This window comes from Platalea leucorodia (genome assembly GCF_965183815.1).
Source record: "Platalea leucorodia genome assembly, chromosome: 4".
NCBI classification, from domain to species: Eukaryota; Metazoa; Chordata; class Aves; order Pelecaniformes; family Threskiornithidae; genus Platalea; species Platalea leucorodia.
Window position 1 is genome coordinate 35131089 of NC_138826.1, and position 23624 is coordinate 35154712.

Here is a 23624-nt window from a genome sequence, read left to right on the forward strand (position 1 = left end):
CGGAAGCGGCCGCCGTGTTTACAACCCGCCGGGGCGGGGACGCGGGAGGAGCGGCGGCGGCACCGGGAGCGGCGAGCAGGCCGCCTCCGCGCCCATGTGCCCGCAGCCCCCGCCGTCCATGGAAGTGATGGAGGGGCCCCTCAACCTGGTGAGCGCGCGGCCGCGGGGGGCAGGGCGGGGGGCGTCCTGTCTGCCGGTCCTGCCGCCGCTCTCGGCCCTCAGGCGGCGGCCAGCGCCCGCGGCGGGGAGGGGCTGACGCCCCTCCCCTCTCACCGGGGGGTAACCGGGCGGAGGAGCGCTACTTGAACAGTAAATAGGGCCCTCTCCGTCCCGTGTCCCCCCCCCCTTCCCCAGCACCTGTTCAGAGCTTGTGCCAGGCCCTGCCACGGCGGCACTGGGCCCTGGCCTGGCCGGAGGGGAGCGGGGCCGGGCGGCTGTCCCGGACTTGAGGCGGCTTTTAGGCGAGGGGCTGGGCTCGCCGCAGCCCGGTCCGGTGGCTGAGAGGCGGGGGAAGCGATGGCCAGGCCGCGCAGGGCTGCCCCGCTGCTGTACGGGAGGGAGCTGCGGCAGGGCCCGGGCGGGGGCCGGGCTGCCCCGTGCCCGGCAGCAGCTGGGAGCACCGCCAGAGAGGAAGCAACGCAGGGGGCCGTGTAGCGGCATGTTTAGGTGGGGGGGTGGTGGTGTTAAGTTTGGCCCAAGTTGCAAACACAGGGGAAGTTCTGGAAGGAAACGTCTAGATGACACAGACCATATCTATGTGAGTTTAAAGAGTTTTAATGGGAGTTTTAGGCGATCAGGGCCCACTACTGACTAGATGCTTCTTTTAATTTCAGAAGGTCAAATGCCTTAAAATCTTAAATCAGTAATTACTCTGCTTAAACTAAATTTCTAAGGAACTTTAACTGAAACACAGATGTTTGAAAAATGCATCTTCACAAAAGCTAATCAGATTTTAAACAGCCTAAATTGGTAGGTTTCTGTCACATAGACAAGATCTAGGGTCAGGAACAGTTAATTCTCTGCTGCCTTGTGGGCTTTATCAAAGCTGTATCTTGACTGTGCCTCGGATGTGGCGATGCACAGAGCATTCCCTTAGAAAGCTAGCTTTGGTCCAGCAGTCCGATTAGCCAGGAGCAGCACACCAGGAATACAACTGCAGCTCTTCCAGGAATGAGTTTGATCCAGAAATTGTTTAGACATTGTCATGCAAACCTCAGAGACTTGTGTCAGTTTAGTATTTAATCAAAGCTTATTTGCTCCAGCTTGGTGTCAGCCCTGACAAATCCTTGCTTGCTCCGTACAGAGTCAGTCAGGTATTGCTGGATTGCTCTCTCTAGTTTCAGAAGGGCTCGTAAAATTGGCATTGCAGGCTGCCCATGGAACTAGGGCTGACAGTGTAGCAGGAAGATGGTCTATTTAGATCTGAACTGATGGTGCAGAACCACTCTGGGTATGTCTGCATCATGCTGTCTCAGACTTATTACTCTCTATACTGGAGGCCTGATTGAAATAAGGAAGTAGAAGGCTCTTGTACCTTGTTGATATGATGGGTTTAAAGTCAGACAAACTTGCAGCATGGTAATGGAGGAGGGATAAACTATAGCTATTTCACAGGCACTATAAAAAACTTTTTAAAAGTAGATCTAGTGCATGAGCTTCTAAGGAGAAAATAATAATTGAATATTCACTAGTAAATGGCTGAAAGTAGCAACTTTGTGGCAGTGCATATATCACTAATTAGTGTTTCTTACAGAGAGCACTTAGTAAGGATTGTTAGGAGTGACAAGAGTATGACTAAAGCCTGGTTGATGATCCTCTGACCACAATAAGGTGTGCAGTTACTGCACCTCTCTAGCACCACACTAACAATAAGATCAAGACACTTCTGCATAACGGATGATACAGGAAAAAAGTTACTTTATATAGTTTTGTACAGAAAATTATGAAGTTGCCTGTGCGTATGTTCTTCTCCCTTTTAAAGAGTATCCTCAAATACAAAAAATTTCTTGAAACTGCTGCACAATATATTCATGGAGCATCTTATATAGAAAAATGACCTGCCTTTTCAGGTTGTGTCAAGCACCATGAAAACTATACCATGACAAGAGTTTGAATGGGCACAGTACCATGGTTAGAGCACGCCTACATTTTTACAAGGACCTGAACAGGAGTAACTAGAATTTTGCAAAGCTCTCCTATTCATAGTCCTTCTCTGCAGCTGAGTTTGAGATTTGCAACAACATTTAGGGAAAGTGCCAACCTCCAATATAAGAATGTTCATTTAAGTTTTTGATACTATCCAGTGTCATGTATTTCACTTCTTTCTCCTATAAATCTCTTCTCTTACCTAAGTCTAGTTCCTGTGGATTGGAAAAGCACAACTTTTTCCAAAGATGCCAAACCGTCATAGAGGAAAAAAACCCCAACTAAACAAAAAAACCCCTAAACTACAAAGCAGTTTTAGATACACTAATCATTAGGCTTATTTATCTGCTATCAATGACTTAAGTACAAGACATTTTCCTTCTTTCAGTATACCATGGCTTACTAATTTTTGTGAAATTGATTTTTCTTTAGTTAAGGCTTTTCATTTGAATTTGCTATAGTTCTTGGATGTTGCTTTGTCCTGTAAAACTTGTTCGTTAATTGTGTATTTGAGCATCTAGTCTTAGTTACTGGAAAGCACAGATACTGTCCATGGATACTATCCTGGGGAGCTGATCCGGGAAAAAAAAAAAAAAAATCTTCGCAGTTTTGCAGTATCCTAATGTCTCCATTTCTCTGTCAACATGTAGCACACCAGGTACACTTAATCACTTGTATTGGTGGCTTTCAGGTTCAGTTATTGTTTATATATTTGACTACTTGCTTAGCCTTCCTAATTATGGGTGGCATGCCATAGCTGCTTGTATTCGGCTGACTTCAATTACAGTCTTTTTCTACCTTCTGAAAGATACATTTCTGTCAAAATAATATTTTATCTTTATGCATCTCGGTCTTAATGCCTTAAACTATCAATGATATTTCTTCTTCTTAAGTTTAATTATATTTTGTTTTCCCTAATTCACTGATTTACTTCTGTAGATGGCACTAGACAAATACTGATTTGCTTTCCAGATCTGTTTAAAAAAAAAAAAAAAAATAAAAATCTGTAACTACAGTGTTTTTTGTTTAATGGAAGTTTTAATCGTTGACCTTCAGGTCTAATGACTTCAATGAGGAACAGACCTATCTTTTTAGAATTTGGGCTTTAGTTCTTCAGACCCCATTTTTTTCTTTCCCTTTTAAAGTTATTCTTATCTTTTTGTATACCTTCTGTGCCATCGTTGCATGCTTAACAAATAATCATGTCGAGTCTAACCCCATCTTTCCTTCTTTTAACCTTTCTAGGCCTTGTGCTACAATACTAACTGCTGATTTGATTTTTTTCACTGAGCTGTTCTTGAGGTATTCGTTGTATCCAGTGATACTTCATTTAGGAATAAATTGAAACAACTTTTCCAAAATCTGTTGCCATCGACTGAGTTGTTAGAGCCATGGGAAAGTGTTTTGGGCCAGCTCTGATATTGACCATTCATTTTTTCTCTTCCTCTTGCCCTTTTCCCTCCATCCCTCCCCCCCCCTTAGTCTACTGTATGCTTTGCAGATGAGAAACATCATCTAATCTTGAAAGAATGGGTTAAAGCCCTGATCCTTATGCTTTTACTAATAAGGAAGCCAGTTCTTAAACCCTACAAATAAAATATTTAGGTTGTGCTGTGGAACTTAAAACTGGTATGGACTAAGTGCAGTCCCTGCACCTGCAAGCAACCATATAGCGGCTGTCTAGTCCTGCTGAATACTTGTTTCACACATAATCTAGTGCCATAAACTAGACAACGTTCTTTAACAAATTAAAACTTTTACTGCAAAAGCATGAAGATAAGTCTCATAAGAAAAGACCTCCTGTAAAAAAAAAAAAAGTTAAGAGCTTTTCTATACTACCTACTGTAGGGGCAATTCCTACTGCCACCTAGTTTAGGCGAAGAATTCTGATCTTGCATCCAGCAATAATTTTAACCTTAGGTATAGGAGCAAAAGGTATCAGCCAGACACCTGTGAAGATTTTCCATACTTAAGAAGCACAACAGCACACTGCTGACCATAAGAAGCTTGGAAGTAACACAGTAAAAATATGAGGCAAATATATCAACCTCCAGAAGGACTAAAAAGGAAACTTGCTCGTTGAACAGAGTCTGACATCCAAGACTTCATAAAGCTGCAGATTCTACTTTAATACCTCAGTATCTTCCTGTAGGATATATGCTAAGGAGCCATACCACCTCTACCTTGTATTCTTCCTACAAGGTAGTAGCACTTTGTATCATTTATAATAAGATACAATCCAAAAATCTGGTGAATATCTATTGCCTATAAGTTTCTTGAAGTATAAGGGATCCAGCTTGAACAGTTGTTGTTTTGATTAAAAACAGAAAGCACAGACCAGTGGCTGGAGTGAGAATAACAACAAAATGTATATTGCAAGAATCTCATTATAATGGAAGCTTTTAATATTAATGCTGTAAGACATTGGTAGCAACCATGCCAGTGCAAGCCAATCAATAGCCTAATTTAAGAAATGGTTTCGAAGTGAGGTGAACACTACATTCACATGAGGGCAAAATAACAAGCAGAATAAATATGCAATATGGAAGAGTAGGAGGAGAAAACAGAAAGCATCTATGAAAGTTTACCAGACGCCAAAGGATTTAAGCCACATGGGCCAATGTGTTTGAGACTTAATGCCAGCCTGCAACTCTTATTTTGATTGGAAAAACAGGAATATTATGTTAATCTACAGAAACATCCACTGAATCCAGTTTGTTTTCTTTGTTTTGTTTGTTGTTTTTTTTTTTTTTTTTATAGAGTTTAACCTGAAAGCTGCTATACTTGCTCTTCCAATCTAAAATGAAAAAAAAGAGGCAGATGCACTCAATTCTGAACTCAAACTAGAGAAAGCAAGCTTTTAGGTAATAAAAGTGGAAGTATCATTATATAGACATGTCTAACACAAAGTCTGGTTTTACCACAGCGGTGAAAGCCTTGTCTTGGTTTTCCTGGGAACAACATGATCTATATGGGGCCATTCAGTTCAGCTAAGGGAAACGTTAAGGTGTGAACCCGCAGAGGCGCCGCATATCTGTCTGAGTAAAGTGACTGGAGGTGCTGAGGTGATGCATCAGATACTCAGCTGAACAGCCAGATTGGTAATAGCCTCCTTGGAAAAGCTTAACAATGTTGTATGCAGTCATATAACTACTACTAAAGCACAACACAAAACTGTTCCAGGTTGCACGTGTAACAACTTGTAGTAGCTCCCAGTCAAAAACATAATTAGCTAAGCTACAGGTGGTTGACAGAAGCATCATTTCCTCACTGGTGTCTATGCTGTTTTGGTACCTACCAGCAGTGCCTTTCTGCTGCGTCACGCTGGCATTACATGCATATCATCAAGCCGTGCAGTTCAGCTCTGAGTAAGCGTGCCTAACAGTTTAAAGACCCAAACGAAGCTGTCTCATAGAGGCCTGGGGAGGTGGCAGACTGAAGTCATGGCTGAAGCCTTTCTGCCCCACTTGTTTGAAACTGTTGCTCCTGGAATGGTTTGTTTACTGGACCATTTGTTGCGATTATTCAGTTGTCCCTACTGAGGGGTAGCTCAGTTGCTGTAACAGCTTGAGCCATGTGGTTTGGGGCTACATATAGGAACCCAGATTGTTTTTGTTTATTATCAGGGCAGTGGGACTGTTCTCATTTAGCTTATAACCTCCAGTTAGGAAGACTTGTGTAGTACCAGCTGCAGCACTATGTAGGGGCACAAGAAAAGCATTACCAAAGCAGCTGAGAACTGTAGGTATACAAAATGGCTCTGACAAGCAAGTTGAAGCATTTAGTGCTTTTATCATACTAAATGGAAGAAAAGGAGGAGAATGAGGTTGATTTGACTATGCATTAGGTAAAGGGAAACCACACCTTAATGAAGTTGCAGGTGATCCGGGAAAGAGCTGCAGCTATGCCTGTATGGGGTTTTGAAGACTCCACTTAACCTGAGCAGTGTGAATGTGAGTTGGTTTCATTCCAGATCTCTTAATTGCATTTGCATGGTGAGGAACTCAGACTAACCATTTTATCTTAAATTTGGAATAGGTTGGGAACACACGTGTAGTCAGTTAGAGCTATTCATTGAATTAATGTTGGTTGGCTAAACAACTGGTTGCTTGTCTGCCCACCTGTTTAAATTCTAATACTACTGCTTATAAGCAAGTTGAACTTCAACATCTTTACAGTTCAATACAAAGTGAGTGAGGAGTCTGTTAATATTGAGAATACATTCTCAATGAGAGTTTCACATACTTATTTTGCTCTATAGTCACACTAACATGTAATTTACAGTTGAGTCATTGTTCTGTCAACCTTGCTAAGTACAGGCTTTCAAAGAGAGAAAATTGAGCTAACATGTGGCTAGTGTATTGGTTGAGCAGCCACAATGGGTTCTGCCATTTTTTGTTTCTCCTTCAGTCAACTCTATCTGTCTCTACAGAATACAAGGAGTATTTTTAAGGGGGCTTGCTTCTGTTGATAAAACTACCCATTACCATTTATTTAGGCTTAGTGGCAAATATAGTCCCATTATTTAGCATAAGTTACAGTACAACTCCTTATTATTTTCACTTTTAGTGTAACTGCCTGTAAATACAAGCATTTTCCATAGTCACTCTGAGTTTTATTCATCATGATTGCACTTTTTTTTTTAAATTTTAAGTTTTTTTTTAAAAGGATGGCCATACATAGTTTATTTTTGGACCTCTCAGGTCAAGTTTTCTACTTGGATTCTCTCTTCATTCCATTTTTCAATGGATATGCAGACATATGCATTCAAACCTTTCTAAGTTTGCTATTTCCTGGTAAGAATGGGTTTGAAAGAGACTTCTGTGTGTGTGTAGCACTGACAGAGTGCTTGTGAGGTGGGGTGCACCACCTCATCCCACCCTTTGTGGCCTGCTGCTGTAAACGTCCAGGTGGAAGATACTTAGCACTCTTTTGTACAATGTGGAAGCAATGCAACGTGCGCTTTCTGACTCTTCCTTTCTCCCATATACATTCTTAGACAAACAGCCTTGCATCCTTAGGGAAACAAATCCTCAAATAGATCCCTCATCTCTCAAAAAAAAACCCCTTCATCTTTGCTTTTAGCAGTAAGAGAGGATAGGTATTGATCCTTTCTGGCAAAGATAACTGGTATCCTCAGTCCATAGCATAAAATGGATGATGTTAGCAGCAAACAGTGGTTTCACTTAAAATAGTTACAAACTGTTATATTAGACAGACCTTCTTTGCAGCTAGCTTTCCTCAGGCCCTATCATTTTAGCAGCTGGTTTCCCTGCCTTCATTTGTAACTTTATTAGTAAGTAAGGCAATGTAGTTTATGCTTCATAATCATATTAAAATATATCACTTTCTAGAGAGTCCCTTACAGTGAACAAAGAAGGCTGTAAGCTTAACATCTTGTGCAAGGCTTTGTCCAGTGAAGAGCTGTGTTCCCATTAGGGGAACAAAGAAAAACAAAACATATACAAGACTATCTACCTCAGCTACAGAACTGTTGCAAATTACTGCTCTTAGGAGAGGGTAATAGATTTACCTTGTCTGAAAATGCATAGCACTACATCTGCCTTTTAAAAACATCGTAGGATTGAGCAGGTTTTTTCCTGTTACTCTTCTTTCTAGAATAGCTAGCCATCAACTGGAATCAGATGGGAAAAGCAGCAGCTCCCCCCCCCCCCCCCCAACCTAAGCTAGGATCATATGGTGGTAATCCTTTTAAGTTGTAATGGTGCATGATCTCTAGAAAGAAAATGAGCATTTTTATATTTTAGTTTGGGGGAGTGGTAAGAAATCTGGCAAGTGGGCCTTATGGCTTTATTGCTCATGGCCTGCAGTCACATCATTGTCTAGTTTATATTTGAAAAAAAAAAAATTGGGTGTTAATTTTTGGGCTGCTAAAGAAAGTTCTAGGCAAAGAGGAGACTTGCATTGCTGTTTTAGAGAGTTGTTTGATTGTTTTTTTTATTCTGTTGCTTAGAGATTACATAGTCAATGGTTTAGGTTAGTTGGGTGGAGAATCAAATAGAAACATTTCTTTGGAATAGCAGGACAAACTTACAAATGTGAGTATTCATTCCTTAACATCTCAGCTACAGTTGGAAAATTTGAGGAAAGCTATCTAGCTTACCTGCTCCTGTAGTTGACCCAGAGTGGTTCAAGTGACACAATAAGGCATGCGTGAATCCCTTAAGAACCAAATATGTGAGAGCAACGTGAGGAAGCTTTTTAGCTTGGTCATCGTTCACTCACACCTGCTTCCTCTTACGAGAGTCAAGTTGTTACACCTGTCCATTTGCCTACTGGGAATTCCTGCTCCTCTGGATTGGGAGGGACATCTGGAAGTAGCTGTCGAACTGCTTCCCCTCTTCAATTCCATAGCTTGTTAATAAATTATAATTATTCTTACACCACATCCTACATTTATTTCCAGCACTGCAACTGGAAGGAGAAAGAGAAATCAGATATATAAACCCACTACAGTTATGCAGCAGCTGTTTCTGTAATCACCACAGCAGCAGGACCAAAGTCAAAGCAGTCCTGCTTGAATCTGTTGGGAACCAGCATAGCAGCTCCAGAATTGTTGGTGTAAACACCTTCCTCTAGCATGACATCAGACCAGGGATAAACTTGAGAGCCATTTTTTTCACTTTATGATATAGGACCAGTTCGTCCATTGCCAGGTTTATAATGTGATACAGGCCACTCTGAGTTCAAAATAGATTTGCTAACAATGGTTGGACGCTGTGTGGCTAAGTGTAACTGAGCACTAAGAATAAACCAGCAGACTAGACAAGATGTAGACGCTTATCCATGATACATGGCTATTAAGCATCCAAGTACTGCTGTTGCAGCTTCATCACTTGCTGCTAGGAAACAGCACCACTACTTTCTTCAAACTGCTGGTGATGAATAATGTACCATGAAAATGGGAGAAATTCCTTGGTCCTTGCACAATCAACTAATTGGAACAAGCACTCACAGGGTGGAATAAATGAGTAAATATTTCCTTGTCAAGCTGGCAGGAAAACTTACAAAATGAGGAATTCCTCCCCCATGACTGACTGCAAAACACCTAGCTTTCTCACCAAGGCTGTGCTGGAACACTGATTTTTTTTTTTTTTTTCCTCTGCTGCGTTTCCTCTTGTTTCCACTGGGGAAGTCTGCTGCTCCGCATCAGAGTAAGAGAGCCTAACATCTATATATTTTGATGTAACAGCAAGAAAGGCATTTTGACCTTGTAATCAGAGAATCCTAGCTTTTCTTTTTGCTAGCATCTCTGGACTGGTTTTTTTCCTAGTTTTATTCATGGTCTAGCCCAACTTCTTCAGACTCCCTTCAGCTTCACTGGGAGTTAATTGAGAATGGAAATAATTTAATTGCTCAATCAACTAACAACTGACCGTCCTCAAAATGTTCTGCATGTGCTCAAGTGATTTGAGTAAGATCATGCTGCAGTAGTTTAAAACATATGAACCTTTGAAAGCAATCAGACTCAAATTGTTATATGTAGAAACTAATAAATGGAACCAGGCCCCTGGCTTGTTGAGTTGCTTTCTTAGCTCTTCTGTCTCTAGCTACCCTGTTCCCTCTTTCCCTGTTTTTTTTAGACATGCCCATGCAGTTTGCAGAAGCAGCTGTATCAATACTAATTTATTGAAAAAATGTTTTGCATGGAGCTAGCTCAGGTGTTTTTATGTCCATGACATAGCTAAGTTGTAACTGGATGAGCTGCCATGGATAACCGAGGAGGTGGCTCTATATGAGCTGATACCGTTTGTTCATTCCCGTGGGAAATAAGTTTATCTTTCCAGCATGTCATTTGTAGGAGTCCATAGAAAAAGGCCATAAAACAGATGATTTTCCAATAGAAAAACACTTCCTCTTCTGAGATTATTTAACCTCAGGGCAGAAGAAACAGGGAATGCTGACAATGCTGTAAGGATTGAATGAACATGAGGAAGAAGAATACAACTGAAATATTTGTTGTGAAGAATCAAGAAGGGGCTTTTGTGTGGTTTGTTGTTTTGTTTTTTTTTTTTTTATAACATTCTATATTAGCATATGAAATCAGTTGTAGAAAAGCCAAATGTCTAAATGCAGTGATATAACTGCTAAGAGCAGCTGTTGCCCGAAAGAGTGTTTTCTGTAGAAGTCATTCTCTCCTGTGGTGTCAGAGCTGCTAAAATTCTGGTAGAAAATTGAACTTGCTGTAACACTGTAAGCGATATGTCAATTTGGAGGACAAAGGTGACTAAGAAATTGATCTGCATTTTGAAACTTATTTTTAAAATGGATGTTAGTATAAGTATCATGTTAGTCCTGATAGAATCATGTTACCATCCTGTTTGGATTATCTGACCTTCGATGCTTCTTCCAAGACTGCAGGAGAGAGAGGAGTATAATTCCATAAGGCCCAGAGGGAACCAGCTGTTCTAACATCTTAGGATAGGGACAAATGCTCTCATTTTTATGTTGATCCTGGAACATGCTTAAAGTGAGTCCGTAACTTATATTCACCAAATATCTGAAGTCTGATATGTTTTATGCCTGTATTTGGGTGAAGGGAGGGAATAGAGAATTTTGCATGGGTCAGAGACAGAATTACAGAGGCAGATTACAGGCTTTCAGCTCTGTTTGCCCTACAGGTTCAGTCAGTATGGATTTGGTAAAGGCTCTCTTGAGAAACAGTAATCTTAAAAGGCAAAGAAACAGGCAAACACTTTCTTCAGATTCCTAAGTGTCTTGTATTGTTTCACAGAGTCAGTGCCCGGTACTTGATGTCTGTTTACTTCAAACTCAACATGTAGTAAAGCAGTCATGAATGGTCTGTGTTACTGGCGGCCTTGCCAGTTAGTGCTTGTAGCCTTTCACGTTACATAGCTTGTCTTGGAGGAAGGACCGTAAAATTCTTGTCTTGTAGTGATGACAAAAAGACTTGCTTTCATCAGTGTTGCAGTGCTGGTTATGCAATACTGTTTCTTACTGAGCATATGCAAATACTTGCATCAATTGCTTGCTTTCAGCAACATCCTTAGTCTGCCTTAGTGGTTTACAAATGCTAGTATAGACTTAACTGTTGTACAGCAACAACGTGACTTTGATATTTTTAAGTATGGCTGTGCTGCTTCCGTTAATGGATGTAAGCTGCAAACAAAAAACCCAAGATCTTTCACAATTTCTTCACCCAAGAGGCAAGGCCTCTTGAGCATGGGGCAGCAGAAAACGTCAAACCAGCTGTAAGCTGTAACATAATTCAAATAACTTGCATTCTGCCAGGTAGATTGATCCTAAATAGTTACAGCTTCTCATAGCTTCTTATGGCCTTACTGGTCTTTTTACACGACTACAGTGAATGCCTGCCTATAAAGGAGAATGTGTACTTTCTGAGGAACAGCTTCAGAAGGATTTTGTTGTGTACACACCATCTTTGCCGCATTAACAAACTTCAGTTCTTACCTGTACAGTACCGATTCTTGTAAGGTAGTACTAAAAAAGAAATCAAATTATAAAGCTTGGAAGGGAGTGAGAGCCTCAAAGCCTGAGAACTGAGTTTCTTAGAGGTACTGATTACTTTTAAAACAGGTATAACTATTTGTCGGTTAACCCTCATTGATGTAATGCTCTTTTTATTTTAAGGCTCACCAGCAGAGCAGAAAAGCAGACCGTTTGTTGGCAGCAGGGAAATATGAAGAAGCAATTTCTTGTCACAAAAAAGCTGCTGGTGAGTAGGTATTTCTCACATTCCAGCTCTTAAAATCAGTTTCTAGATTTGCATGCTTCATGTAAGTAGAATATCTAATTACTTGCAAAATATTCTTTTTATTCTTAAAATGTGAATCTATTTTTCAGTCCAGATCAAGTACTCTTTTAGAAACTTTTTCTCTAATATGAGCAGCTAAAGCCAGACGTTTCCAAAGTTGTTTTGATTGGGGGTGGTTATCACTGTGAAGGCAGTTCTCGACTCAAGATGAAGCCAACACCTTGTGTCATGCACAAACTGCAGCTGGGGACCTGCTGTAAGCCAGTTTTACTTTATGCTTTGTCTTTTCTTCACTGCTTTCATAGCTGAAGTCACCTGCTTTCTCTGTTGATAGAGGAAATACTTAGACAAACGTTTGCGTACCAAAGTGTACTTACTTCCCTTTCCTAATGTCTGAATCAAGACAGCTAAGAACAGGTGATGAGCTCAGCTTTCCCAGAACTCAAGCAAAACAGCAGATTGCATAGCAGGCCTTGACACTGCAGTTGACAGCCTCTCCAAAGTGAGACTTTGTGTGTTTACCTGTCCATTTAACTAGTCACGCTTAATTACTTGTGTTGGAATCCACAGTGCGGCGACTGCTTGGCAGAAGAAGAAAGAGGTCTTAATTGGTGCAACAAGTAGGACATTTCCAGTGACAGAGCTTGTGTGGAGACAAAATAAGTGGCTACTCTGAACATCGTAACCTAGATACCCAGGCATTCTAGAAAACCCCATAAAATGAGAAATTGATAGTCTCTCTGGTATTTGTAAATACTCAGAGCAACGAGGGAGAGCACTTACATTCTAATATGCAGACTTTTCTTTTTGGTTTCCTTCACATCGTACACTAAGACAAAACCCAGAAATGCACCGAATGTTTACTGCTTTTCTTCAGCTGATGTTTCTATGCCATTATCTTACAACCTTGCGAATTTAGTTAAGAATTTCTTACATCTTGTCATTTTCAGCACTAGCAAGATATGCTCAGTCTGAAGTGCTGCTCTGACTGTAAGCCAGCACCTTTTCTGGTTGGAGGGGAAGTTGATGAAAAAAGTGGGGAACTACGGACTATACCTCTTCATCAAGAATATAATTAAAAAAGCATGACTTCATAATACTGGTGTGCCATGGGCGAGAGGATTTTACTTACCACATTTTGTCTTAAAATGCTTGTATGTTAAAAGTCTGGTCCTTAGCTGTGTTTCTTCCCTTCACGGGAAAATTGTTCTGGGACTTTCTGGAAATGGCTGCTGTCCTCCTCTTAAAAACAAATTGGAACAACCTGAACCAACAGGATGCCATGGCAGGGGTGTAACATGTATTGCATGGTCTTACAGTAATTTTTTTCAGACTTTTGAAAAACAGCAGGTGTTTCCAGCCACCGTAACTTGGTAAATATGTTGCCTCTGGACTGCCGCTTTTATGTGGGGATTCAGAACATGGAAGGTCTGAAGCCTTTTCTTAGCTTTTATGGAATCATTCGGGTTTTGTAACCCTGTCCTAAGTGTTTATCAATTTTCTTTTCTGCAGCTTACCTTACAGACGCTATGAAGCTGACCCAGTCAGAGCAGGTGAGACCAAAGTGCAGCAGATGCCAGAATCGGCCATAGCTCTCTTGTGTGCCTGCGTGTCATGTTGTGCCCTGACTGCTCATACCCCTCTTGGGCGTTAGCCTCTGCATAGTTTTCTGAACCCATGGCAACTGCACCAGGGGTTTTAGGAGTGCAGTGATGCTAGTCTTCCTTGAGAGTTTTTTCCAAGTCTACGTGGAGCAGGGACAAGAGAACTACTAAGCCATCTAAGGGTTCTCCAACCATGGTTTCTAGTCCGCAAGGCATCTTCAAGTAGGTGATAAAACTAATTTCATATTTAACTTTTGCTGTGAGGCACTTAGGCTGTTTTGCTGAGACGCAAAGCTGAGCTGAGCTGAGCATCTGTAACTTTGGTTTTATTAATCCTGACTGGGGGACCTCCAGAACAACAGCCCTACACCCTTCCTTATTTACTGCACAAATCTATCTGTGAATGTGGTAGTCTGCTCAGCGCTTTCATAGCAGCAGGCTTTGAGTTTAGCCAATATTATCAAAGCAAATAACCCTTGGAGATCAGATATCTGTCTTTCCTCCAAAGAGTCATTCTTGTAGACAAATGGTAGCTTCTTACCCAGGTGGTTCCTGTGAGTTATTAACCACAATGCCACCACCCCCTCCATTAAGTATGGCTGAATCATTTGGGACCGTATCTGGCCTTGGAACACTTTTCTGCTTAGTGTTGGCTGTTATTCATATGTCTACGCAGATACCATCACAGAAGCATACAAATAGTTTATGTTACTTAGCTAAGGTGTGGCTGTGTGTGCCAAGTGAATGTCTTCCTTCTTGGTGTTGGCCATAGGTCAGCTAAACTCTTAGTGCCTCCGTTCAGAGGTATTATCACAGCCTGGTCAGCGACTTAAAAACAAAAACCAACCAACCAACCAAAAAGACCTAATGGTAACTCACTCCTTCACAATACTGGTAGTTACGCTAAATTTGGGTGACGTATCTGAATCTGTTGCATTGTACAAGCAGAGATCACTTCTTGTTGGATTTAGTATCTGACTAACGAAAGCTCCTCCCCCTCCCTCGGGCACGCCGTGATGCTGTTCATGTAAATATTTACATGCGTGCAACTTTACTTGCCTGAATATTCAGGTGGGATTAGGCATCACCAATTAAATTGTTTAATCTTGTTCTCACTCAGGCTCAGCTATCACTGGAATTACAAAGGGATAGTCACATGAAACAGTTACTGCTCATCCAGGAGAGGTGGAAAAGGGCAAAGAGGGAGGAAAAGCTGAAAGCCCAGCAGAATGCTGACAAGGAAATAGCTGCACATCTTCAGACTTCTTATAAGCCATCTGCTGAAGACTCTGACGATCAAAACTTACTGGTTCCTGTTACTCAGAAATACAGCCCTTCCACAGAGAAACATCCACAGGATATTCAGGGTGTCTTTGACAGGGACCCGGATACACTGTTATTTCTGCTTCAGAAAAAAAAGGAGCCGGTAGAAGCATGTATCGGGAGTAAAGCTCCAAAAGATGACAAAACAATAATAGAAGAGCAGGCAACCAAAATTGCAGATTTGAAACGGCACGTAGAATTTCTTGTAGCTGAAAATGAGAGATTGAGGAGAGAGAATAAGCAGTTAAAAGCAGAAAGAGCTAGACTCCAAAAATCTCCGGTAGACAAGGAGTTGGATGTAGATGCTGACTTTGTTGAGAAGTCAGAGTTGTGGGGTCTGCAGCAACACTCAGACACTTCTTCAGCTGCAACTTGGCAGAAGTTTGCAACAACTGCTGGGAAGGCAAAGGACATTCCAATACCCAACCTTCCCCCCCTGGACATCCCCTCCCCTGAACTCCCTCTGCTGGAACTCTCCGAAGATATACTGAAAGGACTTATGAATAGTTAAAACCCAGGAAAAGTGCTCAATGTAGTTACCCAAACTTAAGAAAAGGGAAAAATCGCCGGGACAATGGTGATCTGAGGGCAGAAACATCTTAACACAATCCTACTGTTGGAGAAAAGGCATTAAAGCAACTTTGTTACTGTGAAATACATACGATATCTGATCTACTTCATAAAAGTTAAAGGTACCATAATCGGTATAAGATGGCAAACTCTTTAGTCTTTCTCCCAATGTTTCAAACCAAATGACTGCCTGGAGAATGTCTCAAGTAACACAATCCTTCAGGGTTTTAAAGTATGCTATAGGTAATAGTTATCTATAATGCCATAAATGATGGTGCAGAACCTAACTGTTACGGTTGCCAGTCGGCTGCCACTTCATATTGAAAAATGCTTTCTAGCATGAATTTAAACTGTGCATTTCATTATGCATAACTTTGTTAATTCAGATACAGTGCAATTTATACACCTCCTAGATGGATTTATGTGCCACGCTCTATACTCCTGACCATGTTAACCTCAAGTCAGGGGAGATTTTAATTTCCATTCTATGAAGGAACCAACTTATTAGTTCTGTTGACGAGGGTTTTTTTGGGTTATCTGTTTACATAACTAATCAGGGTGCATCGAATCTAGCGATTGGTTTCTGTATAAAGTGACATTGTTTAAAAAAGAAAAATCTATACGTAAGGAAAAATACCCTTTTTGTTTTCAGTGATGCATGAATGGAAGTAATTCTAGCTGGCAGTATTTGATTGAAAAAGAAATTGTTTACAGCTTAACCTGATTCAAAAAGGATATGAAAATAAAAACCAAGGTGTTTTGACACTAAACGCGTGTTAAATCTCTACAAATGTTGCAGATTATAAAAAAACAAATTAAGATTTATACTAACAGCGTTAGTACACACATACAGTTGAACTTCTGTGTTCATCATCCAGCAAATACGGGAAAGCTGGGATGAATTCAGAGGGCCTTGCCTACACGTGAAGTGACTTGGCTGGTAGCTGGCTTCGAACACCTACAGAGCGCTGCAGCGTCAGAGGAAGCTGCAGCACCACGCGTTTGCTGGGGGACCGGCTGCCCGGAGCTGAACGCACCGCAGCGCGCCACGGGAGCTGTGTGCACCCAGGCAGGGTTTTGGCCTCTGCGGAGGGTGGTGCAGCCCTCCTCCCCCAGCTCCTGCCCTCCCCCAGAGCTTACCTGAAGCCAGGCTTTCCCCAGGGGGGTGTTGCAGTGTGTGGTGGAGGCTTTAGTTAACTTTAGCTGTTACTGATTAATGAAAAGTATGAAGTGTTGCAAGCTGCCCCGTTTTAAGTTACTCTTGTGCTGTTTGTTACAAGGTAAGCTTGCTATCTAAGGGTACATTTTTCTTCCAGAATAGACTTGGAATTGTGGCCAGAACACCTTACTGCTGTGCAAATTCTCCCCTTACCTCTGTATACCTGGTGTCTCCTGTGCTTGCTTGAAGGAGAGTAGGGACTGGAGGCTAGAAAAAGCCTATGGAAACAAAGGTAAGACAAGTTCATTAGAGGAGGTCCCTTATTGTGCTGAACTGTAGCAGGAAACTAATCTTGCCAGGGGAAAAAAAAGTTATTTTTCAGTTGGAGCAGTTTAGCACATGGCCCCGCAGAACAGCTGCGATGAGGTAACCTGGTCCAGGTCAGCCCCAGCTCGCTGCTCCCGCAAAAGGGCAAGTGACGTTCTCCACCGCCACCTGCCTGGCCGTTACAGGTAACGAGGCAGTGGAGCGTAGCGTTTCTATGCATGTAAGTGAAGCAAAGAATGCTTTGTGCTCACAAGAAGGAACTCAAATTGTTTCAGCACCTATCTCATGTCGCTGCCAGGGATGGTAGCCAAGGGCTGTTAGCTACAGACAGACATTTCGGCGCTCTCTGCAAACAGCAGCTATAGGAGAAGGAAGCCATTTTTAGCCTGGCTACCTCTGCTGAAGAGTCAGGATTTTTCGGAGGGCAGGGGGTAGGTAGGGGAATTGCAAGCTCTGCCTTCTGTTTTTAAGACTGAACTGTCCCTTCATATACAGCTGCATAAACAAAACACCAGATCCGAAGGAAGCTGCTTCTCCGTAGGAAGATAGCCAACCAGGGGCAAAACTCTGTGATGCTACTTTTGAAAGCGGTGTTAAAACTTTCCTCTCTCCTGCAATGCAAATGTTTGTTCTTGCAGTCTGCCTACTCAACACATGACCGCTGCTGAAACCAAACTCCAGGCAGCGTGGCTTAGCGCGAGTTTTCCACTCCCGTGAGCGATGCAGGAAGGAAAATGAATGGGCACAACGTTCACATTAATCAGATAGGAGCGCTGAGCTGCGGTATAAGCACTGCCAGCGTTGCTGCTAGCGTAGCGCCGGCCCCAGGGAGGTGATGTGGAAAGCTGAATACTTCTGTGTAATACAGGGACCGTCCTAGAGCTGGAGCAGGCGACACCAGTGAGGAGCCAGCTCGTGGCCTGGTGCGCAACGCAGCTGCTCCTGCTGAAAGGAGCGCCCTGGCACCCCCAGCCTCCTCTCTCCCTCCCTTCCCGGCAGCAGCGCCGCCAGCCAGCCGTGAAGCCGACGGACGGACGGACGGGCGTGCGGGAGCCCGTAGGGTCGCCCCTTTCGGCACAGCACGGGACATCTGTAAAACACCCTACAGCTGAGAACCCGTTGAATAATGACGTTTCCTTATAAAATTATTTACATTCCAGGGAAAAAGCTAAGTGTATGAAATAAGATGAAATATTTTAATTTTTCCAAGTAAGGAGTTCTTCAGTCTGAATTCGGAGGTAAGCAGTTACACGGTCCGGTTAAAGAATGAGAGGCTGTGTAGCGCATACTCACCACTAGAGGACAAGTTTTATAGATACATAGTGGTAAATCTAAGGAAACTCTTCTCCAATGTCTGTCAGCAACTAGTTTGTGCCCCAGCAATTTAAAACTGTTTCAAACGGTGATTGCTTTTCAGCTTATTCGCCTTCTGGCGTCGTGAAACGATGCCCGCGGCGGGGGCGGGCCGAGGCGGGGCGGCCGCGGGCTGCAGCCTTTGGTGGCCACCGACCGCAGCCTTTGGTGGCCACCGACCGCCACCTGGCGGGAGCCCCGCGCCCTGCTCTTTCCCCCGGCCGCGCCGCCGCCTTGCCATCGCGGCCGCAACCGGCTGCGTCCCCAAGCCCTTCCGGCACAAGGAAAAGCCGCGGCAGCTGAGCGCTACGCGGGGGCGTAAGCGACTTTGCGCCAACTGTAGCAGCGACGACAACGCGGTAAGGTGTCGGTGATCGCAGCGCGTAACCAAAGCCCGGCACAGCACGCGGGAAGATTCCCGTCGGCGGGGAGTCTGATCCGTATTGTTTTATACTGGACAGAACTAAAAACTTCTGTGGCCCGCGATTTCACAGTGTCGCACCAAGAACCAATTTTAAACATGCGTCCAGACACTGACTTCTATTCATAGACTTCGCTTTACCACAGAAACCACCCTTGTCTTGGAACACAGAAATATTATCCCTGTTGACTATAGCCAACATACGCTTTGCAAAAAGAAACGGTAATTACCCGATCTCTGGCTGTGTCTCCACAGAAGGAGAAACCAAAGAAAGGCAACTCGGAAGCAACGTGGAGTCTCCTGAGAATAAAATCTGCAGACTGCACCACCGGTTGCTGCTTACAACGACAGCTGAAACCAAAATATAGAAGTGTTGGGTTTTACATTTTGGTTTTAGATGAAAGGAAAAGAGGATCTTGTGACCTCTTCCTCTGAGAGCATTTCCAGGAGCTCTGGCCTTGAACTCCTTCCTGCTCTCCTGTCAGCAGCAGCTCTTTAGCCATCTGCAGTTCCTGTTGGCCTGCCTGCAGTGGTGGGGACTGCACCTCATCTCGGCTCCCTTTCCCACGAAGGGCTGGACCAGGCGATCTTTCGAGGTCCCTGCCAACCTGGGCTGGTCGATGGTTCCGTGAAAGCAGCCTCACCAGCAAAACAGGTGGAGAAAAGCAAGTATGGCCACAACAGCTGATAAAACAGTCCTTACTGAATTGGACTAAAAGTACAGTAGGAAACAAAATCAATCATCCAACTCTTCAAAAGTAATCAGGGTGGTAGCGTGGCTGCCACAAATCGGGTACAGGCTGGGCAGTATTTGCCAGACCTTTCTGCCCAAGTATGTGGCCCGTGGAGTTCAACTGTATAAAAAGAAGTTCGTTGCTCCGTAAAGACTCAGAGCTACGGCTGCCTTTCCCTCCACCTCCTTTCTCTGCCATGTTTGTTTTACCAGAAGTAACCCAAACTTACCCAGGCTTTTTGTCTTGTAATCATTTGAAGCGTTCCCTCAGGCCCGTTTGCTGCAGGAGTTAAGGTATTATTGAGATCAAACAATACGAAATCCTTAGAGCTGTGAAAATACAGGATTTCCTGCCTCAGAGCTCCTAAACCCTACTCTTTAATTCCACTAAGGAAGCACAGAGCTACGATAAAACCACATGCCCAGGGACTGGAAAAAGCAACAGGCATCTGTGTCAAGAATACATTGTATTGGTACGGTTGGAAGGTACCAGAAATGTTCACTTTGAAACATAACAGCGAAAATCCTTCTCTCTACCACTTGGCTTTAGAAAGGCCCATGTTTAAAATGCAACTGTTTGCATGCAACACATCAGGTAAAACACGTCTTCAATTTGCTGTGAGGCAAGATTTTCCTACTAGCTATATATAGACCGTAACTTCCTTTTCAAAACCTACGAGAGAACAAATGAAAGAAGCGCAGAGGTTAGTTTGGGTGTGCTGCTAACGCTACAGATCGTCTGCTCCTCGGTCAGAGTTTCCTAGGTCGCCTGCTGAGATGGAAAGAAAGGGACGTGGCGGCGGAGGCTGCCTCAGAGGAGCCCCCACGCCACCGAGCGCTCCCCTGCCCTCCTGGGGCACGCGTATCATGGGAACACAGAGGCGGAGAGGGAAAAGCGGCGCTCCCGCTAACAAAGCGGGAAAGCGGGAGCACAGCGGAGAGCTGGCATTGTTTGAGGCAGAGCTGGGGGTTAGGAGGGGAAAGCACAGCAAAGCCTTAGTCCAGGAGTCTCAACGGGGAGAGGCAGCTCCTCCGGCGCGGATGTGGGGGAGAGCGCAAACATCCTGCGCAGGAGAGCAGCAGAACAGGGCGACGCTGGCTGCGGACGGAGGAAGGAAGGGAAATTCCCAGTTAGGGGCGCGGGGCGGGGTGGGCCGTCAGCTGTGAGAGCAGGAGAGGGCTTGACGGGATGTCACGGGAGAGGGTACGATCAGAATTGCCACCTACCGAAAAGGTCAGAGAGCATGAGAACGTAGCGCTGATCAGACGGGGGTTCGGTTTACACACACAAATCTGAGCCATCGCCGTGAAGCTGGAAGAGTAGAATAAATAGATTTTAAAATCAGACTGTTATAACCCCCTACGTCTGACCTGCACCACGGGGACCACGGTTTCACCGCCGGCAATTCCAGCGATCCCAGAACTTCTGGTTCAGCTAAACCACATACACAGCCAGCCATGCTGAAGTACTTCAGGTCATAGCAGCCCCACTTTATTCTTTGCTCATTACTTACTCTTCGTTAGTTATCTCTGTGGTTACAATAGGAAGAAAATTGCCGTGGTCGTTTACCGTACGGCAGTGCAGTGGATGGAAATGATGGTGAGGAGCTGGAAAGGGGCGAGGGAAGGAAGGTGTGTGTGGAGAGCAGGGCTTGCGGTTTTGATGACTTTGAGCTTTCGAAGGACAGAAAAAAAGAAAGGAAGATTTTCAGGGAGAGCACAGCAGATCAAGCCAAGCTTGGTCTCAATAGGAAGGCGGCAAAAGATGACACGGTACTTCACGTTCTTCTTCCAGGAGTTGACAGCGTTCCTGCACTCAAACAGCTTCAGCTGGTCTCATCGAATACTTTTGGCTGTCCTAAAATAGTTGAGATTGTAGACCAGAAAACCTCCTGAAGAGTCTTTAGGAAAGGAAGATGGGAAAAACATGCCCAGGAACGCCTCGCAGAACATGGAAGCGGTCGAGGGAAAACCTAACCTGAAAACAGAACACCTCCCCACAAACCCCTCTTTAGTCTCGGACGTGAGCTGTGCAAATCTCGGGTCGTGCTGGCAGCCAGCCCAACGCCAGCCCCACTTCTGCTCCCATCCCCGTAGGGCAGCGGGGAGCTCCGCTTCCCTGTGACGGAGCCAGGAATGTTAAGATACTGAATAAGCTGAATTTGGTGCACGAAGTACTTAAAAAAAATAAAAAAAAGAATTTTTGGCCTCTTTTAGTGGTATTTGGAGTAGCTGTTACCTTTAACAACTTCTCGTGGTCTGCTAATGCATGCAGCATGCGACTTGCAGAGTCTTTTCCAGTCGACAGCAATAAATGCTTTACAGCGCTCCCCGTCGCGCTCAGCTGGTGCCACGTTTTCCTTGTTCGCTCGCTTTTGGCTTCTTCCCCCCCCATTAGATCCCGGGAAAGGCTGGCTTTGTTGCAGGCAGTTTATGAGGCCGCCCCATCCACGCCTGCAGCAATTCCCAAAACGATTTGCAAAATGCATCAGGTTATGTTTTTATGCATTGCAAATCCATCGGATTTTACCATTAACCATTAACCACAGAATTTTAAAACTATACATGGGGTGTAACTACCATATCAATTTACTATAGATAAACTCTACTAAACAAATTGAGTGGATAGTTAAACTCTACAGCAAAATCCTATTTATCAAATTAATTTATCAATTTATCTTTGCTACGAAAGCAGCGAAGACCTACTTACCCCAGTGGCTGTGCAGGACGCCACGCAACACTGCAGCTTGAGCCCATCGGTTTTGCCTCTCCAAAAGGAGACTTTTTGTCTTAAAATCCTGACGATCTCTCAGGCTTTTCTTTGCGAGGATTCTCGCTGCATCACCATCCGTTTCACCCACACGTTTGTGCAGATCAACAACTCTGTCATACACTTAAGGATCTATCAGCAAAGGTGGCAGAAAAAAGGTCATAAAGGAAGAACTTGAATATTCAAGCTTGGAAACACAAATTAGCCTCTGTTCAGCGGCTCCTTCAGTTACCACCCGAGGAGGCAAGAACTTCGTCGATCTCGCAGGCAGAGGCAGGGATCCCTCCCCGGGTCTGCGAGCGCTGGGGGCGGCAGGGGCAGCCGTCGGTGCCCCCTGGGGCCCAAAGGACAGTGCCAGAGCTCAGGCCTGGAAGCCCGGGGTGCTGCCGGCTGCGCGGTCGCTGGCAGTGGAGCACCTGAGCGCCTTTCAGATGAGGCGGAGCAGGGAGCTCCCTGGTTTGGCCAGGGCAGACACAGCCACCTGACCCTTCCCGATAGCAACCCAGGGGGAACCAACCCATTCCCTTCAATTCGGCTACAAAGGCGCCCCAGCGCAGGGGGCGAGCCGTGCCGACAGCTGTGGGCCAGGCCCCAGCGACTGCTCTTTGTGCAGAAACAAAACCGAGGGGGGACACGACCATCTGCAGCAGGAATGCAAACGTCAGCAGCCTCAAGAAACTTCACAAATGTTAAAAACACCTCACCAAAACTCAATCTGGGGGAAAAATACTTAGACTTGGATTAAAATTCACTCATTTACATATCCCGAACTTAAAAAAAACAGTATGTGTGACTGAAGTCCACTTGTCATTAAGCAAACGCACACGGGCAGGTTCTGCCCCTTCAGCCACGGCTCTCGTTCTGTGCTACAGCCAGCGTAAAAGAAGGGCGCTGCCCAGAACCGCATCCCAAGCCCAGAACCAACTGGCAAGCACAGCAACATCAATCCCGACCTACTTCTTGGCAACCTCAAATAAATGCCAAGTTTTCAAACCAACTAAATAAAGAACTTCACTTGCTTTAGTTCTTCACTATTTCTTAAGATAAAGGGTTTTTTGGTTGGGTTGGGTTTTTTTTGGTGACCCAGAACGCAGTCAGACTTTGTCGCACTGGGAGCGGGAACCAGGCTCGTTACTCTCCCCTTGCGGACGCGTCACGAGCTAGTGAACAGCTGCACCTAACATCTCATATCGCATCTAAACATTCAAATAGTTTTAATAAATTAAATCCATGTACACTTTAACTTTTCAAACTAACTCCAAGAGCTGGAATTCTGCTCAACTGTCTAACATTTATCATTATTAAATGAAACCAGATACAAATCTTTACTTTTTAAACATCCATTATTTTGCGGTATTACTTGAACCGTAAAGAGCCAAGATGCTATTAAAAAAAAAAAAAAAAACAAAACAAAAAACGCTCTATAGAAACTCCTTTCCCCCTTTGCCCAAAGTAAGTTCTG

General features: G+C 44.0%; 1 protein-coding gene across 5 annotated transcripts; it reads left to right on the top strand.

Moving 5' to 3' along the window:
- NRBF2 (nuclear receptor binding factor 2) lies at positions 1-23069 on the top strand. 5 transcript variants are annotated; one of them, XR_014228045.1, is made up of 6 exons: positions 1-148; positions 11779-11863; positions 13415-13455; positions 14627-15521; positions 16278-16850; positions 17381-23069. XR_014228045.1 is itself a non-coding variant. In XM_082310525.1 (4 exons), exons 1-4 carry the CDS (start codon positions 95-97, stop codon positions 15338-15340), a joined length of 894 nt encoding a protein of 297 aa, XP_082166651.1. In that variant the 5' UTR covers positions 1-94; the 3' UTR covers positions 15341-16265. The 5 variants fall into 5 exon arrangements, 1 of the variants encoding a protein (XP_082166651.1); XR_014228046.1 differs by having other exon boundaries at positions 17524-23069; XR_014228047.1 differs by having other exon boundaries at positions 21188-23069.
- The last annotated feature ends 555 nt before the right edge of the window (positions 23070-23624 follow it).